This window comes from Natator depressus, chromosome 2, assembly GCF_965152275.1.
Source record: "Natator depressus isolate rNatDep1 chromosome 2, rNatDep2.hap1, whole genome shotgun sequence".
NCBI lineage: Eukaryota > Metazoa > Chordata > Testudines > Cheloniidae > Natator > Natator depressus.
The window spans coordinates 2,451,203-2,470,217 of record NC_134235.1 but is presented as its reverse complement, the minus strand read 5'-3'; the positions used below and the strand labels follow the sequence as shown (position 1 = coordinate 2,470,217).

At 47.7% G+C, this 19,015-nt stretch overlaps 1 protein-coding gene across 3 annotated transcripts in view; it reads right to left on the bottom strand.

The window, feature by feature from the left end:
• HSF1 (heat shock transcription factor 1) overlaps positions 1-19,015 on the bottom strand; it is a 99,031-nt gene that overhangs the window by 25,199 nt on the left and 54,817 nt on the right. For all 3 annotated transcript variants that reach the window (XM_074943663.1, XM_074943664.1, XM_074943665.1), the window contains exons 5-7: positions 4,990-5,065; positions 4,494-4,555; positions 3,134-3,230 (exon numbers count right to left, since the gene is read on the bottom strand). In XM_074943663.1, coding sequence (XP_074799764.1) covers positions 3,134-3,230; positions 4,494-4,555; positions 4,990-5,065 — 235 coding nt within the window. The remainder of the gene's footprint in view (positions 1-3,133; positions 3,231-4,493; positions 4,556-4,989; positions 5,066-19,015) is intronic.

The window sequence follows — 19,015 nt, the reverse complement described above, 5'->3', positions numbered from 1 at the left end:
TGCAGGGTACAGGGCTAGGAGGGGGTTGGAATGGGAACACACAAACTCCCCACGGGAGGGTCTAAGTGCAGGGTAGAATTTTTAATAGGGCTATGTTTTTGGTTCTGGGGTGGAAAACTGGGTCAGGTAACAAGCTACAAGGAGAGCTGCGTGAGTCTGAGTGGCTGCGTGCACACACGCAAGGTTAGTGCAATAACTTTCCCCTCTGGGCCCTTGGGTTGTTCAGTGACACGAGCCTGGTGTTCAGTCTGCTGTCCCCATAATGCTGCAGGACATACATTATTATTCAGCTTCTCGGACACCTTTTATTTTGCTTTAACAACAGGAAAGAATGAATGGGACTCAATCCTGTGGAGGGTGGCAGGGGCAGGGCTATGGGGTAGCGGAGCTGTTGGAAACTGATGCTAGTCTCTAACCATGGCTGTAACCCTCCCTTCCAGCAGTAGAATGTTCACAGCACAGTACCAAGAAGTGGGCTGGTCATAAATGCTGCCTGGCAGTTTTGCCCAAAGAACACTGCCATTTGGCTCCCTAATGTTAGACAGCTGGGGCCCAGACACAGGCCCTGAGCATAATTAGGGCAAACCCCATGGTGTGGGCACTCTGATTTAAAACAAACTGAAACGGGGCACCTCTGGAATCAAAAGTGGCCGCACCAGGGGATGCACCGATTTAACTAATTACACTATCCCAGAAGCAATCAAAGGCACAAGGTGATTGAGTTTATCACAGCTCCCCCCAAAAGCAATCAACACCGAAGCCAATTAACTCTATCAGCAAATGAACTTGATTAGGGCTCTTCAGCTGCGAACAGACAGGAGGAAACCTCTAATTCCCACAGAGAGCCCAACCCCACCACATGTTTAATGAGACCCTGCACTCCAGGACAAAGGGCAGTTAATTATGCTCAGAAATTCAGTGCACTGCCATACCAGTTAGGTGTCAATCATGTGTGAATGTGAATAGGCTAAAAGGGGAATCCAAATACACAGGATCCTGTCTCTCTTTCTCTGGCTGGGGTGGGAGGGGGGGGCTGCAGCAGAAGCAATGTGCATAGCTCTAGGCCTGGAAAGAAGGGAATGATGGGGGTGGGGGCACTGCCCATTCAAAAGAGAATTAAGGATCAGGATTGGTGGATTTGGGATGTTACTGCATGGCAAGCTGGTGTGCCGGAGAGCCATACCCTGCTTACTCCGCAGTAACATGGGTAGGCAAGTTTCAGAGTAGCAGCCGTGTTAGTCTGTATTCACAAAAAGAAAAGGAGTACCTGTGGCACCTTAGAGACTAACCAATCTATTTGAGCATAAGCTTTCGTGAGCTACAGCTGAATGCATCCGATGAAGTGAGCTGTAGCTCACGAAAGCTTATGCTCAAATAAACTGGTTAGTCTCTAAGGTGCCACTAGTCCTCCTTTTCTTTATGGGTAGGCAAGTCCACTGAAGAGAACCCTGTCCAGTACGCCTTGGCCAGAGGATGGTAGATGGGAAGCAGGACATCAAAGGGATGGATGGATGAAAAGTGGATGGGAAAGGAGAGACAAGAATTAGGGACTTTCAGGAATCCAACAGCAAATTAAAGGCCCATCCAGAAAATAAGCAATGACGAAGCGTCCCATGTGCTGGCTCCTGATGGGTCCCTCTGGGGGACCTGCCTGCGGTGCACCATGGAGCCAGGTAGCTGGCCAAAGCGCCTGGCATCCAAACTCAGCAACAGAAGTCAAGGCCTGAAACAAGTGTCCCGTGTTGAAAGCTACCTGTTGTGGGCTTTGGCTGGGTGACATTCCCCTCTCACACCGGAACGAGCAGATCGAGGGATGTGATCGTTCCCCTCTATTTATCTAAGCCCTGGCTGGGATGATTTAATTGGGGATTGGTCCTGCTTTGAGCAGGGGGTTGGACTGGATGACCTCCTGAGGTCCCTTCCAACCCTGATATTCTATGATTCTATAATTCTATTTGACATTGGTGAGGCCTCATCTGGAGTACTGTGTCCAGTTTTGGGCCCCACACTACAAGAAGGATGTGGAAAAATTGGAAAGAGTCCAGCGGAGGGCAACAAAAATGATTAGCGGACTGGAACACATGACTTATGAGGAGAGGCTGAGGGAACTGGGATTGTTTAGTCTGCGGAGGAGAAGAATGAGGGGGGATTTGATAGCTGCTTTCAACTACCTGAAAGGGAGTTCCAAAGAGGATGGCTCTAGACTGTTCTCAATGGTAGCAGATGACAGAACAAGGAGTAATGGTCTCAAGTTGCAGTGGGGGAGGGTTAGGTTGGATATTAGGAAACACTATTTCACTAGGAGGGTGGTGAAGCACTGGAATGGGTTCCCTAGGGAGGTGGTGGAATCTCCTTCCTTTGAAGTTTTTAAGATCAGGCTTGACAAAGCCCTGGCTGGGATGATTTAGTTGGGGATTGGTTCTGCTTTGAGCAGGGGGTTGGACTAGATGACCTCCTGAGGTCCCTTTGGAAAGGTTACTGCATGCTCTGGGATCGAAAGGGTTTAATATCATATAGCCCTACTGATTGAGTACCAGGACTGAGCACAGCTGCCTACTGCTTTTGCTCCACCCTCACACTCCAGTCCAGGTCACCCCTGCGGCCCCCCTCATGAACGCCTCAGTTCTGACCTATGGAACCCCTCTATTCCAGGCCTGGGCGTCACCAAGGCTCTACAATGCACCTCAATCCTGACGGCTGGTGTCCAGAGGACAAACCCCAGTTATGCGAGTGCGTGATGAGTTGGAAATGGGAGCAAACATTCAGCAGGGAATTGTTTGAGACCAAGTGCACTTAGTTTGTGACAAAAAACAAAGGTGAACCCAGGTCAGCAGAGATGAACGAGGCGACCCACCGCTAGGTGTTGATGAACTCCGATGGTGTCAGTTTGCACGGCACATGTTCACTCCTGCCATGTTCTGCCTCTGAGTTAGCTACAGACTAAAATCCCCTCTCGGTAGGCTACAAAGCACACCTGTCACTTTGCTCTCCTGCCAAATAACACAAAAATCTCCTGAGCAAACTGCAGCGTAAAGAAGAGGCCAGCTGGAGGCGCCACAGATGACCCCTCCTTCCCCACACAGCTCTGCCCTCTTTCCCTCTCTCCAGGACCAGGCGCGCACAGAGCACTTACTGCGTATGGGGATGAACCGTGGACATGCTCCAAAGAGTACTGTCGACTGTATTTAGGCATGGAATGTGCTGAACCGCTGTCGTTCAACATCAGGGGGCTGCAAGAGAAACCCAACACCCGTAAGAGCGTTACAGGACTCCAGGTGCTGCATCTCCCTGAGAACACAGGGTCAGACATTAGCCAGGTGACCCACGGACCCAGCATACATCTGGCTGCCCTGGGCATGGAAACCCTGTGACTGGCAGTGGAGTGTGGGGCCTAAGTACAGTACTGCAGAGCAGGGACGCTAAGGGCATGCAGCAAATCCAATGCATCACACTGTGGCTCTCCACAAATAGCAAAGCAAGTGGTTTGCCATTATTGTCAGTCTTCTGAATGCCGCTCTCTGAGTCCTCAGGGTAGCTAGCACTTTATATGCCGAGGGGTCCCGATTTGTGTGCCTGTGGTAAGGCTTTACCCTCTTTAGATGACCATAAACAGCAACACCTCCAAGCGATTACGGAGGAGCACTGGGGAGCATGCACAGCCCCTTCAGCTCTACTTTGGGAGCAGTGATGCTGTAAGGGGAACTGGGCCTCTCTGCAGCTCCAAATCTAGCTGGGAAAAGTAACGTGTACAACTCAGAACATAAGGAGTGAAATGCTTTGCAAATGAACACCATGTCCCAGGGGCCCTCGCTAGTTTCCTTCTCCACCCAGGCCTGCTGGGCAAAGCTTTAAAGCACCCTGCCCTCTGAGCACACCCTTGCAGCTTTTGAACACATCTTAATGGAGTCTCACATCAGCAGCGTTGGCACCCTGCTCTGCTTCAGCTCCGTTCCACCGTCCTACTGCTCCTAGGGTAGCTCATCTGGTGCCACCCACCACCCTGTTCACTTCTGCCGGCACTTGGCATCTTTTCAGAGCGTGAGCTCTTTGGGGCTCTCCCTGCGTGGTTAGAAAGCGCTCAGCGTACCTTGGGCACGACTGCTGTATAAAGAATCATCATCTGAGGCTTGTAAGACCACAGCCGTTATCAGCTTTTTACTTTGCAGCCTCATTGGTTACAGCAGTTGATGAGTGAAACGGGTTCAGGAGGGACTCTGTGTGGCTTGGTTTGCAAACCCCGCTGGATTAGCAGCAGAGACTTGGTTAGCTCCCTGGGGTAGGTGGCATTGTGAGCTGCCCTCTAGCTGTGAAGTGTGGCTGGATGCTGACTCGATGCCAGGGACTCTTGTCCAGTTCTACCACACTGGGAAACATGCTATAGAAGTGACAGAGGGGTGAGATCACGGAGGAATCCCTTCCCAGTCACTGCTCTGAAGCACTCTCCTGCCTTTCCCACAGGGAATCTGTATCTCAGTGTCTGAACATAGACTTACATCTTTCTCTTCACCCCGAGGATACGGTTTGACTGCACCAATGAAATCAAGAATTGGATAAGCTGTGGGGAGAAAAAAGAACTCCTGTTATCACGATGCGTACAGTAGCCTGGAAAAGACGATAAAATCAATAGCTGAGATCCCTTGCCAAGGGGTTCATAGCAGTGTCAGAAGAGGACAAGCTGGAAACGGGGCAGACTGCTGAGTACTTGTGATGGTCTGTAGAATGACACTGGGGTTGCAGGGAAAAATACACCAGCAGTCAATTCAATTCCACTTTATAACATGCCAGGCAAGGACTTGTCTTCTGGTCATGGGCTGCTGATATTCATGGTGCCCCAGAATCTACTTGTCCGAACTAGGACTAGTACCTCTGCTGTTCCAGTTCCCTTCTCTGGCCCCGAGACAGCCCACTGCAACACCAGGCAACCCTACTGCTGAGGGCAGCTCGGGTCCTTCTGCGCTTTCAGGGAGTGGGGGAGCTGGCTAGATTTACCTTATTGACGACTTTCTGCTGCTGCGCATGTTTCTGCCTCAAGCTGGCCACTTCCCTCCACAATGCCTCATTCTCACTGCAAGGAAGGAGAAAGCCATCAGACTGCAAAGCGCTGCTTTTGGGGCAGAACAAGCTGATCCTGGGGAAGTGCTGGGGAAGCTGTAGCAGGACTGCAGGCATCTCCAGATACCAGCTCATTTACAAGCTCTTGGGGACATGGGAGGAACTTTTCTTTCTTCACTAATTTTGCTCTGCCATTTGTTACTTGCAGTGAACCTACAGCGACGCTAGACTCGTACATATGGGCAAATAGATATATTTGCATTTTAAAATGTCTGCACTTTTTGTTTAGCTGTTCCCATCCCTGTAGCATGTGCTCATCTCAAAAAAGAAGCAGAGGAAACAAGGGTTCACAAACGGGTGATATAAGCAATCAGAGGCCTAGGGAGACTTACACACAAAGGCTATGTCTACACTGGTAACTGAAGGACAAAACTTTTGTCTTTCAGAGGTGTTAACCCCCCCGCCCCGAAAGACAAAAGTTTTGCAGCGACAAGTGCCAGTGTGAACAGCGCACTGGCAGCAGGAGTGATCTCCTGCCAACAACACAAACGCCGCTCGTTGGGGGTAGAGGTATTTTGTCAGCAGGAGAGCCGACAAACAGTGGTTACACTGCGTGACTTTTAGTGGCACGGTTCTGGCGACAGTCATGTCACTAAAAGCTGTGTAGTGTAGATACAGCCAAAGAGACCATGGAAAGACTGGGAGACTTTGGGGAGGACAGGAATAAGGGGGGACACAATAAAGCTCTATAGAAAAGTGAGTGAGATAGGGAAGGTAATTAATGGAATACAAGAACAAAGGGACTCAGTGAAATTGAAAGATGGCAAATAGAACACTGATAAGAGGAACATACTACCTGTATCACACAGCTCGTGCAACTCAATGCCACAAACTATCTCAGAGACAAGGAGCTTAGTAAGATTTACCGAAGGATTAGACATTTTACAGTACACAGGTAACGAGAACAGCCCCAGTTTTATCAGACAGTTAATTAAACCTGTACAGGCTTCCAGGCCAGGACAAGGGACTTAAACCTATTACACAGCACGTAACAGCTTCTCTTAGAACTAAAGTCAGGAGAACACGACATTTCCAGCAAACACAGTGTGACCTAAAATGCAGTTCAGAAGTCTAAGGAGCTCATTCTCTCAGTATGTGAGGAGACTCTATGTGTTTGGGGTGGGGTGATCATGGTGACTGACCCAGGAATGGCTGCTGCCTGTCACATTAAACTTCCCTTGCCAGTGGAGCAGTTGCAGGTCTTTCAGGTACGGGTCAGCTGTGTGCTGGAATTGTCAGACCTTTAGTGCAGGAGCCCTCCAGTCCAGGACCCCAATACGTCTACACTGCAATAAAAGACCCAGGGCACAGCTGCGCCTGCTGCAGAAGATCTCAGAGCCTGGACTCCAGCCTGAGCCTGAACACCCACACTGCAATTTTTAGCCCCAGAGCCCAAGCCCGAGTCAGTTGACCTGGGCTCTCAGACTTGGTGCTGGGTTTTTTTTTAATCGCAGTATTGACTTACCCACAGAGCATCTGTGAACACCTTCTGCAAAGGGTCTGTAAAGAGCCCACATTTTCCTTGACACAGCACGTTTGAGGGGGTGAAAACACAGGGAATAATCTGACTGTGGCAGCTAGACCCAAACCCACACAGGAAGCAGCTTCTGGGGTTTGCTCAGCTCTTAGCATTGGCATCTTTCCTATTCTCGGAGCCTGAAAGTCAAGGGAAGAACCTGCAACCCCGCTTTGAGTGCTGAACTTCAAATGTTCAGACAGCTTGAACCAAGGACACATTCCAGGAATGGTTCCTGCCCACAATGCCTGAGACACATCTAAGCAATGCAATGAAGGCTAAGGTCCTACAGGCCAAAACTAGTGACAAATAATGAAAGATGGGGGAAAAGAGTGAGAAACAGCTAGAGAAAGGCTCACAAACAGTTAAAATGATTTGAAAGCAGGAGAAAGTGCTTTAATCCTTTCTTTAGCACAGTCTTTTATGAGGCAATTAAATCCTGGTGAAGAGTTTATAAGGGCCAGTTTCAAACGATTCATTTCAGGGGTTATTAAAAGATCTTAGAAGTGTTTTATTTCTACAATATTTTACAGAACTACATAAACTCAGCCCCTCTCTGCACCTGGAACTTTTAAAACACTGCTCCCTGGGGAGCACTCCAGCCTTGGGTCACATGCTTTGTATTTAAGACCACTGGGTAAGGAGCTCAGGGGCAGCATTTCGAATTCAAGGACGGCTTGCGTGTCCCAGGGCTATCTGTACAAGGGAGTTGTGACTCAGCTCCATGACAGAGTTAGACAGAGCGGTGCCATCCGGACCTTTACAAAGGGAGGAAGTTACTGTGCGCAGTAACAATGGTTCTTTGAGATGTGTGTCCCTACGGGGGCTCCACTGTTGGTGTGTGCGCGCCCCCACGCTGCTGATTGGAGAATTTCAATAGCAGCCTGTCCCGCCCGCATGGCTCCCCGCCTGCCACAAGGCTAGCCAGCATGTGAAGGCATTCCCACCTCAGTTCCTTCTCAACTGAAGAGTCCAACAGTGGAACTCCGAAGAAGAGGGGAGGAGGGTGGGTCCTGGAGCACCCATAGGGACACACATCTCGAAGAACCATCATTTGGGCACAAGGTGAGTAACTTCTTCTTCTTCTTCCTGTGCCTATGGGTGGCTCTGCTGTCGGTGACTCCCGAGCAGTGCTGACCACTGGAGGCTGGGACGTCTGACTCAAGTCTGATGTAGAGGACAGTACTGTGGCACTGAATTGGGTGTCTGTAGCCGAATCCCCCAGAATGGCATTGTGTTCTGCAAAGGTATGCACAGATGTCCAGGTAGCTGCTCTGCAGAGCTCAGTTATAGGGATACCCTTGGAGAAGGCGACTGGTAAGGAGACTGATTTCGTGGAATGCATGCCTATCAAAGATGAGGGTGTTACTGCATGGAGTTGGCAGCAGAGTTTAATACAGCCAGAGACCCAGTTGGAGAGACACTGTGCTGAGATCGCTGCATCTTTCGATCTATCTGCAACGAAGAGGAAGAGTCTCAGAGATTTTCTAAAGGCCTTTGTTCTATCCAAATAGAAGGCCAAGGCTCTTCTCACGTGGAGCGTACGGAGGATGGCTTCCCTGTTGTGCTCACGAAGTCTGGGATAAACTGTGGGAAGCTGAATACGTTGATTCATGTGAAATGCAGAAGTCACTTTAGAGGCAAACTTCAGATGCGGTCTGAGTGTGACCTTGTCAAGGAAGAACACAATAAAAGGGGGATGTGCCATCAAGGCTGCCATCTGCCCTACCCTTCTGGCTGAAGTGATGGTAAAGTGGAATGTCGCCTTCATGGAAAGGTAAGTTAGTGAACAAGTGGCCATGGGTTCAAATGGTGGTCTACTCAATCTTTTAAACATTAGATTGAGGTCCCATTGGAGAGTGGGGGCCTGGGTTGTGGGAAGAGGTTTGCTATGCCTATAAGAAACCTCTTCATAGTTGTGTGGGAAAAGATTGAGTAGCCATCTACCTGTTGGTGGAAGGTTGCGACTGTTGCTAAATGAACCTTCAGTGAGCTAACAGAGAGACCCGCTTGTGTCTGTTTGGCTTGTATACTGAATATAACCATGCTTGAAGGCATCTCCTGCATAATCTGGCATGAGGAATAACAGATGGGCCCACAGCCATGTGTCCCAGAAGCTGGATGCAATGCTTGGCCGAAGTTTGGGGGCTGGCTTGCACTTGTCTCTATCAACATGGAAAGACTGAGAAATCTTTGGTGTGGGAGGAGCGCCTTTGCCTGAGTTGAGGTCAGCTCCTATGAATTCTAGTCTCTGCACCGGTATTAAGGTCAATTTTTGTTCGTTGATCTGTAGACCCAGATTCAGAAACAGGTCCCATTTCTGAGTGACCCGTTGAGCCTCTTTGTAGGACCGTGCTGTGAGAAGGCAATTGTTTAGGTAAGGATAAATCATTATGCCCTGAGAGCATAAGTGGGCTGATATTACCGAGAGGACCTTGGAGAACACACTGGGGGCCGATGAGAGGCCAAAAAGGAGTGCTCGGTACTGGTAGTGGTCCTGGCCCAGCGTGAATCTGAGGTAACGCCTGTCACTTGGTATGACAGAAGTGTGGAAGTATGTCCTGAAGGTTGAGGGCGAGAACAAATCTCTTTCTTCTAATGCAGCGATGATCGTTGATAGGGTGACCATCTTGAATTTTTGCACTTTGTTGAGCACTCTGAGGTCCAATATGGGTCTCCAACCTTCCTTTTTCTTTGGTATCAAAAAGTAAAGAGTAGAAGCCTTTGCCCCTGCAATGTACCAGCACCGGCTCTATAGTTCCTATGCTGAGATGGTTACCTCTTGACATAGTAGATTATTGTGAGAAGGGTCGCTGATGAGGGATGGGGAAGGGTGTTTGGGAGGGGGATGGGAGGAGAAGTGGATGGCATATCCATTCTGGATCATTTTCAACACCCACTTGTCGGAGGTTATCTATCGCCAGGTGCTGCGGAATTGGGTAAGGCAGTCTCTAAAGGGGGGAATGGGGTTTCCCAGTGTAAGGTAGCAAGCAGAGCGGCACCTTGACCAACCCATCAAAACTGCCACTTCGAGATTGAGGGCTGAAACAAAGTCAGCTGCGGTCCTGATTGCTTTCGCTTGGGGAACTTAGATTTCTTTCTCTGTAGCTCATAAGATCTCTGTGATGAGTACTGAGAGGTGTACTGCAATGACCGGGACTTAAACTGTGGCAGAGGACTGTATTTTCTCTTGTAGGCCACCGTGTATATCCCTAGGGATTGAAGAGTTGCCCCCAAATCTTTCAACATGTGCAGGGACGGGTCTTTCTTTTTGGCGAACAGCTTTGTTCCCTCAAAGGAAAGGTCTGCCACCGTGGTTTGGACCTCTTTAGGGAAGCCAGACAAATGCAGTCGCAAAGCCCTTCTCAATCACATCCATAGAAATTGAACATGCCACCATGTCTGCTGTGTCTCATGAGGATTGGAGAGACTTTTTGCCACCAGCTGGCCCTCTTAATTATGGCCCTAAATTGGTCTTTGTGGGAGTTCAGGAGCTAATCAATAAAAGAACCTAGTTTCACATAGTTCTGGTAGTTATATTTGGCTAACAAGGCCTGGTAATTTGCTACCCAGAACTGAAGAGTGGCTGATGAATATGCTTTTCTGCCAAACAGGTCCAAATGTTTCTTGTCTCAGTCATACGGGGTGGATTTAAACTGGTATTGGCGGCTCCTAGAATTAACCGCATCCACAAGGATGGAATTTGTAGGTAGGCGGGAAAGTAAAAATTCTGTGCCCTTTGCCAGCACATAATACTTTTTATCCACCTGCTTGCATTTCGGCGGGACGGACGCAGAGGTCTGCCACATAACTCTGGCAGGATCCAGGAGTGCCTCACTAACTGGGAGGGCCACTCTGGCAGAGGTGAAAGAGTGTAGAATGTCCACCAGTATGTGGTGAGGCTCAGTCACTTGGTGCAGCTGTATTTGCAGGGCTTCTGCCACCCCGAGCTAAGTCCTGGAATGACTTAAAATCATCCGCCATGGATGGCAGAGGGGACATCACCGCCTCATCAGATGAGGGCGATGAAAGATGGGCATGAGAAGTGTCTTCCTTCTCTGCCTCAGTTTCCATTTCCCCAATAGCTCAGGAGGTTCCGACACCTTTGACACTGCAGATGAAGGAGGCTGCCTCCTTGCCTGTTGGTATGCCACACCAGGGGCCTGGGAGGCTTGTTGCCTTTGGGCCTGCCATAGGTCCCAGTACGGCCATTGAGGGTTGGAGGCTGGCGGCTGGTACTATGGCTGCCCAAACCATGGAGGTTAAGGGGTGGGCGGGTGATACACCTGGTGTCCATGGTGAAATTGGGACCCATATGGTGGGTAGGATGAACGGTGGGAACCCAAGTCCTCTCGTTCACTATCTGACCCTGATGAGGAGAAACGTGGTATGTGGCATGGAGATGTCACTGAGTGCAATGTTCTGGGAGAACTTGGCACCGGAACCCCGGTACTGAATAGGGTCGAGTCTGGTGCGTCGGATACGGAGAGAACCGTTGCGCACTGTCATCTGCACTGGCTGATTTCCATCTGTGCCAGTGGCTGTCGGTGCTGAGAGGCTGGTACTGATGGAATTGGAGACGCAGACCTAGTCATGTGGTCCGTCGGTGCTGGTGCCAATGACCAGGCTGATGTAGCCTTCCCCGGGACGGATATTCTATGCTTTTCATGCCCCTGAGGTACCGGTACTTCTTTGCCTGTACCCATCAAGTCTTTGGGCAGAGCGACTTGCTCTGTCAGCTCGGTACATCACGTGCCTTGGGTACCAACTCCATAAGCTTTGGCACCGTCAGTACCAATGACACCCACAGAGCAGGAGATCGTTTACAGCTTGATTGTGGCTCTCTATGGGGACTCACAGCCCTTTTCTTAGCGGTCTTGAGTGAGTGGCTCGTCTTCTTGGGATCACCTGCCTTCAACATAGAAGGTTGCGGTGACAGCTCTCGCTGGGACTCAGGAGGTTGAAGGGCTGATTCCATGAGCAGGAATTCTCTCTGTCCTTCCTGGACATGGGTTTTAACTGCTGGGACCAATCACACTTCTGTGGATTGAGCTTTCCCCCCAGGCAGCGAATGCACTGCGAATGTCCCTCCATCACTAGGATGGATTCTTTGCAGCTAAGGCATTTTTTGAAGCCTGGAGAGCCAGGCATACCCTTGTCCAGGTCCCCCCACAGTGGGGTTGGAGAGAGGCAAACCCCTTCTTCTCTTTTCTTTTTTGGCACGGCCAACTAAAACATAGTACAAAAAAGAAAAAAGGCTTCAAATGGAGCTAAAATTTGCAAAACTATAGGGAGTTAATGATCCATGAACAGAGTCTCTAGCTGGGGCAACTGAGAAGGAATTGAGGAGGGAATGCCTAGCCCCATCGCAGGCGGGGAGCCACGCATGTGCAGGTGGGACAGACTGCTATTGAAATTCTCTGATCAGCAGCATGGGGGCACACACACACAGACCTACAGTGGAGCACACTTAGGGACACTACTCGAAGAAGAATAAGCAACTCTCTAGCTCTTTTACCAAACTGAACTGCTTGTCCCTTGTGTCCCCTCTATGTCTAAAGGCAGGAGCTACTGCAGCCAACGTACAAGTAACGTGAAACATGTTCGCATTCAGAGAAGCTGGCTAGAATTATCCGGGTCTTCTTCAAAAAGAACATATAATGTCCACAAACACATCAGCCCTTCTCAGCTGGAAGGAAAGTGCAGTGTGTGTAAACTGGTGCCACATAAGGGGATCAGATATGATGGTGATGGGCACCAGAACAAAACCCTGAGACATACACAGATTTTTTACACAGCGGGTCTGAGAACCAATTCCCCCCAGAAACAGATTCTCTTCCCATATGTTTGTGCTTGGGCTTACTCCCACCTGACAGAGATCTGATGGTCTTAGCATAGAGACAGACATGCACGTCTAGTCAGAAAAACGTGGCATCTTTATACAGAAGCCCAGCTGTCCAGCCCCTCCAAGGATACGTCTACACTGCAGCTGGGAGCAAGCCTCCCAGCCCAGGCAGGCAGACCTGCGGTGGCAGAACTTGAGCTAGTGTGCTAAAAAGAGCAGTGTGGCTAGTACAGCACCAGAGGAGTTTCAGGGTAGCCAAGAACACAGCCAACCCTGTGGCCAGCACAAGTCTCCGCCCATGCTGCAACATTCACACAGCTATTTTTGGCATGCTAGCTCTCCCAGCTGCAGGGTAGACATGCCTCAAGAGGCCTGTGATCATCTTCCAAGCAAGACCTCAGCCAGTCACGGCCAATGATGTTCGTTATCTCTTGCAGCCAGAGGAGGCAGTCATTTGTTATTAGGGGCTCACTAGGATCCTCAGGAGAACAGTCCCTCCTATTTGAAGTCTTCCTAGTGCAATTTTAATTATCAGGATGCATTTGGGACAATGATTCATTTATCCTTCCTTCAGTTAAAACCGCTTTGGGTAAAAAAACCCTAAGATTAGCTTTATGGCTAGCAATTACTGGAATTAATTAACCCATAACTGACATTTCCCATCAAATATGTTTTTTTAAACAAAATGCAGTGTTGCCAACTCACACTTTTATCATGACTCTCCTCAATTCTGGTGTTTTTCATAAAGCCCAGCTTCTGGAAACAGGTGATGAGATGAGAACCTCAGCTTTCATTTTTATTGTTTTAAAAGGAAGGTTCTAATCCCTCTTGGTTGCAGAGAAAAGCTTGAAAAATTCGACCCTAAATGGTCAAAAACCAGAAGGCAAAGAGAAAGAACCTAATCTGTATTCTTTTTCAAAACCCCTGGATTTGGAGCTGTAGAACACTTGGGGATCGCAATACTGAAAACACCATTTTCAATGGTGATGTGTAGCTGGGACCATATCCTGGTGTGGTTTATCCTGCAGGGTTTATATTTTAGTCTCTGCTGTGTTCTTTTTCTATCTTTTGACAACCCCTCTCCACGTAAATAACTTTTTCAGGATGCACGTTGGAATCTTATATGCAAATGTAACAAGGAATAAAATTCTCACAGACAGGGTGCAGAGACATACAATAGTATTAGCCAGCACATTATACTAAATTCAAAAACAATATGGAGATTTTTATTACACAAATCATAAATCAGAATTGAGGGTGTTGTCACAGCATTGTTAACTATGTTCTCGTGAGTATTTCAGTAATATTTCATCTCACTGTAAGGTCACAGAACAGACATGCAGTACTAAAGTGCCCCTGGAACATACACCTACAATTGTAGAAGAGCACAGCTCCTTCATATTCGTATAGTCTATCGGTTGTCAGATAGTATGCCACATTGTCCACAGCTGCTTGGCCCCGAAGAAGATCCTAACCATAACGGGTATGTGCAGGGGCAGAGTTAAACTGATGACTGCCAGCATCCTGGCCCAAATTCCGACTTGGGTAACCAGGTTTTTCCTACCTAAATACTCCCAGCGGCTTCGTTTAGAGCCAGTGCTCCTCCCAAGCTGTCCTACTGCTGTGCGCTGTTATGCAGCCACTGAGCAGTAGTTTGGGAAGTGACTCCCGTGTCGCAGTGTGTGTGCACGCACAATCTGTCTACCCAGGCGTGGTTTGCGTTTACTGGTACACGTTTGGGATGGCTGTATTGCTCATGGGTGACAAAATGTGGAACTCTCTCTCCGTTGCTTGATAACCATCTGACTTCCCCTGCATTTAAATCCTTCCTCCATTCTTCAAAGTCTTTATACTGTACCCATCACCATGCCTTGCTCAGACAGTATAATCATTAAAACACAAACTATGCTTTACGTTCAGGTTAGAGCCTCAGACAATGTAACTTGCATGTCTTATGTCAGTAGGACATAAGATTGTATCCAACCGAGACTGCAAGCTTCTCATTGGGCCAGGGACTGTATTGTCTGCCATGTTCTGTACTGCAGCGAACACTTATCAGAGCTCAATATGTCATAATGGGTGGGACCACTCCTCTCCAGATCTCTCTGCCTACAGAAAAACAGAGGTGACAGCCGCTCAAGTCACCCTCCTCTGACTGCACGGCAGGTACTCTGCAGGTCCAGCTTCCATACTGAAGGAGAAGGCAGGCTGGGGGGCATAATCATGCAAGCCAAGCTCCTTACAGAGATTTCTTATTTCAGAGTCTCCTCCCAAGCTTGGGTGAAACCCAGCTCCTTTAGCACCAGGAAGCATTTATTTCTGAGACCTAAACTGGTTCATGTTTCTGGACCTTAAAGCTGCCAATCCTTAAGCTCATGCCAATATCATTTTGGGGGGAAAGTCCTTACTTGGAGGAAAAAGGAATGGCTGGGAATGTTTTTTTTTGTTGTTGTTTTATTAAAGTTGAGGTTTGGAAACTACCCAAAGGTTTGGAATGTTAGTGACTGCCCTGAACAAGATAGATTAGTAGGCAGAGTGCAGGAGAAATAGTTGAGGATGCAAGACAAATGCCATTTATCCCATGTCCATCAGCAGTTCAGGAAGCAGCATTATGAAACGTCACAACATGACAGGATTCCCAAAAGACTGATCAGCTTCAGCAGTGCTGAAGGTAATGCACATACCCCAGGAGAAGGTTCTTTGATATTTAGCATTGTCTAGACTAGCATGCAGAAAGGGGATATGAGTCTGAGGGACTAATTTATTGGGCAGATACAGGCACCTTATCAAGTCTCATTCTACGACATGTGTTGACTAAGACTCAAATCTGCTTCCTTTAAGTGAATGGCAAACACACATCCATTAAAACATGGATGGGGGGGGGGGGGGAGAGAAATGAAAATACAGGAGCTTACAAGAAAGGGGACACGGTTCTCCCACCAGGAAACACTAGCCCTTACTTCTATATTCTTTTCCTTTCTCCCACATACCTCAAATTTGTACATAGTGCCCATTAGTATCATAGCTAAGTGGTCTGGCCTATGTGCTCAGCCTGAGAGCCATGAGCTGCCTGCTGCATTCTCACCCCTGCCTCACTGAGATCAATTGCCCGCTCTCATCCACATCAATTCGGCATCTTTTCCTACATGGCTGCAGTCAACAGGGGAAAAAAAAACCTGATGGAAAGTCTGAATTTGAAGGCGACTTCATGTTTTAAGCAATAAGTGGACAGCTTCATGTTCTCTCTTTTTTTCTGTTTGTTCGGGGTCCCAGTCCTGGGTGCTATCCCAATATAAAGATTTACTAGAACGTTAATACAACCTGCCACATAAATTTGTGAGAGACGTTGCTTAGTCACCTAGAGGGTAGATTCTATGGTCAGTAGCTGAAGGGATAACAGATGAGTGTTATCTGCAGCTAGAAACTTATCTTCACTATCAGTAACCTGCACAGGTAGAAAAAATAAGGTTGTGTCCTTGTCTATGATGTGTAAAGGCGGCCTGAAAAGCCCACCACCCCGCCCCCTGCAAACTCCAACAGTTTGTGCTGGTTGTTTTTTTCCATTCAGAAATATGAGGCAAGTCTTATTTTCTTTTTGTGATGGTGGACTTCCTGTATAAGTCAGATTGTCTATTAGAAGGTTAACAAAGAGAGGTTTTCATGCAAGTGTGTTTGTGAAACAGGTATTTAAACATATTCAATGGTCTAAATACAAATCCCTCCCCTTTTTCATTAAGGTTTCACTTCTTCAGCATTCATACGACTTCAGGCTCTCCAGTCACCCATAGAATGCTCTATGGGAAACAAGGGGTAATAACATTTTTGGACATAAGCAGCTATGCAGACTCCTAAGTCACTCAGGCACTTTTGAAAAATTCTACCTGAGATTCGAACACAAAAAGCAAGCGGTACTCATTTTTGTTAAAGCAGTGAGTTAGGCCTCTGTTATAGCATAAATAAAACAAGCCCATTTTTATAGGTCAACTTTCACACTGCTACTGCCGAAGCAACCCCTTCATCGGAGCAATATCTGAAGATTACAACATGGGAGAACTGAGTGACAGTAAGCATGTGCCAGTGGGTGTAGAGACCTCTCTCTAAAGATCACAATCCCATAATAGAGGGAAAGCGTAGTGAAGGAATTAAAGGAAATTTTTATATTCAACTCAGTCATTACCTAACCTCCTTAGAAATGAAATATTGGAAGCTTAAGCAATCAGCTACTAATTTGGACAGATACAAAGCCCTCTTCCCCTCATAAACATTTTATACCACTCACTCACTAAATACGTGGCAAGTTAGAATTCTCAGAGATATTAACAGTAACCTATGTTACTTATCATATGATAAAAGAAAGCCAGATACTAGCTATTAATTCAATGAGGGAGTACGGGAAGGATTTTTGGGAGAAAGCTAAAATGATCTGTTCCAGAGAGAAAACAAAGTTTTTGCTCAGACTGGTGTGGCAAGATCCCTTGGAAGAACCATGGGCTGAACTAGATAAGCTCATGGAGGATAAGTCCATCAATGGCGATTAACCAGGATGGGCAGGGATGGTGTCCCTAGCCTCTGTTTGCCAGAAGCTGGGAATGGGCAACAGGGGAAGGATCACTTCATAATTCCCTGTTCTGTTCATTCTCTCTGGGGCCCCTGGCACTGGCCACTGTCGGCAGACAGGAGACTGGGCTGGATGGACCATGGGTCTGACTCAGTCTGGCCGTTCTCATGTTCTAGAAATTGTCCAGGAGGATCTTGGTTGTAGGAAGACTTCAGAGAGTGGTGTAACTTTCCCCTCCTTATTGCTTCTACCCACCCGCAAGCTAGGGTGAAACACGTGTCCCAGCCCCTTGAGGCAGCAGCCCAATTGGAGCTACAAACACTGAAAGCTTGTAGTTCTCCAGAACCGATTCAATCAATGGACCTTTTCAGTTTGAAAGAGTTTCTGGCCCGCCGAGATAAGCTGAATTTGTTTTCTCTGCTGAACAGGTCTCTTCAGGGTGATTGTAATGATGCTGAATTGATTCATCTTTAAGACATGTGTCTCCAGAAGCTTCAGGTAGGCACAGCGCATCCTGTTAGATAGTAGAAATACCTTTTCTTTTCATCTATTTTAATATAAGAGGAAAGGTTCTGTTCTTAATTAACCCGTTTAGCTTAACACTAAGGTAGCTTTTATAGCTATAGTTCACATTGTCAGTTAACAATGAGGGTTCATTCACCCCTAGAACTCACCCTAGGGCTGGTCTACATTGGGAACTGACATCAGCATAGCTAAGTCTGAAGCTGTGAAAATCTAGAGCCCTGAGCCACACAGCTCTGCTGACCTAACCCCGGCGGTAGACAGCACTAGATCAACAGAAGAATTCTTCCATCAAGCTAGCTACTGGCTCTTAGGGAGGCAGATTAACTACAGCAATAGGAAAAGCTCTCCTGTTGGGGTGAGTAGTGTCTGCATTGAAGCACTACAGCAAGAATTTTAACTTGCCCCATGTATTTAGCTGTAGTGCTTTAAGTGTAGGCATATCCCTAGTGACCTGGTGGATTCTCTATCGCTTGAAGTCTTTAAAGCACGACTGATCTCTTTTTAAGAGACTGAGAAACACAATCAGAAGTTAAGGGCTTGATACAAAAAAGTTATGGGTGACGTTCTTGGGCCTGTGGTATGGCACAAGGAACAGAACCAGTATTTATTGTGGTTTGGTTCTGATTCAGTTGCACTCAGTATGTTTGAGTTCAGTATTGGTTTAAGCCACCAAAAAACAAACCAACCAACCCACCCAGTTGGGTTAGTGGGTCGAGCCAATTCAAATCAAACTTCCATCTTAGTGGAAGTAAATTCAATAAAACAAACTCACTTGAAACTTTTGATTTTTGACCATTTAACTAACTTCACATGACTTTTCCTAGTGTGCATATGTTGTAAAACAAACAATTATTTTATGAACAATTTGTCTGAGTGCACTACAATACCATCTTCTAATATGGGCCCCCTCATATTGAACCAAGTGAAAGGATAAATTTGAATTTGGCGCATTGGCCCTGCCTCACGTGGGGCAACTGGAGGGAGGAGCTGCCCAGGGGTTGGGGATGGGTGGCAGAGACCTGTCTAATAGGGAGAAAGATTGTGGAGCCATTATCTTTCTGCTGCAGGTTGAAGAGTTGTTAACTTCTGAGACCAGGGAACATTCTACCTTCTCCCCCATGGATCTCAGAAATGGCTCATCTGTCTCTGGGGCCCCCTGCTGCCTCATGTGGGGTGTAGGCAGCTGCGAAGCTTCCCCTCTCCTGCCCTACTTTTGTGGGCCGGCCTCCCTTCTATTCACATTATACTAGGGCAGGCCTGACAGCAGTCATGTGCTTACTTGTTACTGCGCTGCCTTGCTTTGTGAGGAAAATAAGGTCACAGTAGTTTAAAATATTGAGCTTAAAAAATACTGAACCTTTCTTTTAACTGGGGACTCATGTTTTCTTCAGGTCACTTCCAGGTCCCGGGGCAGGGCTAAATCAGGGTTCCGGTTCTAGTACAAATCTCTGTTTGCACC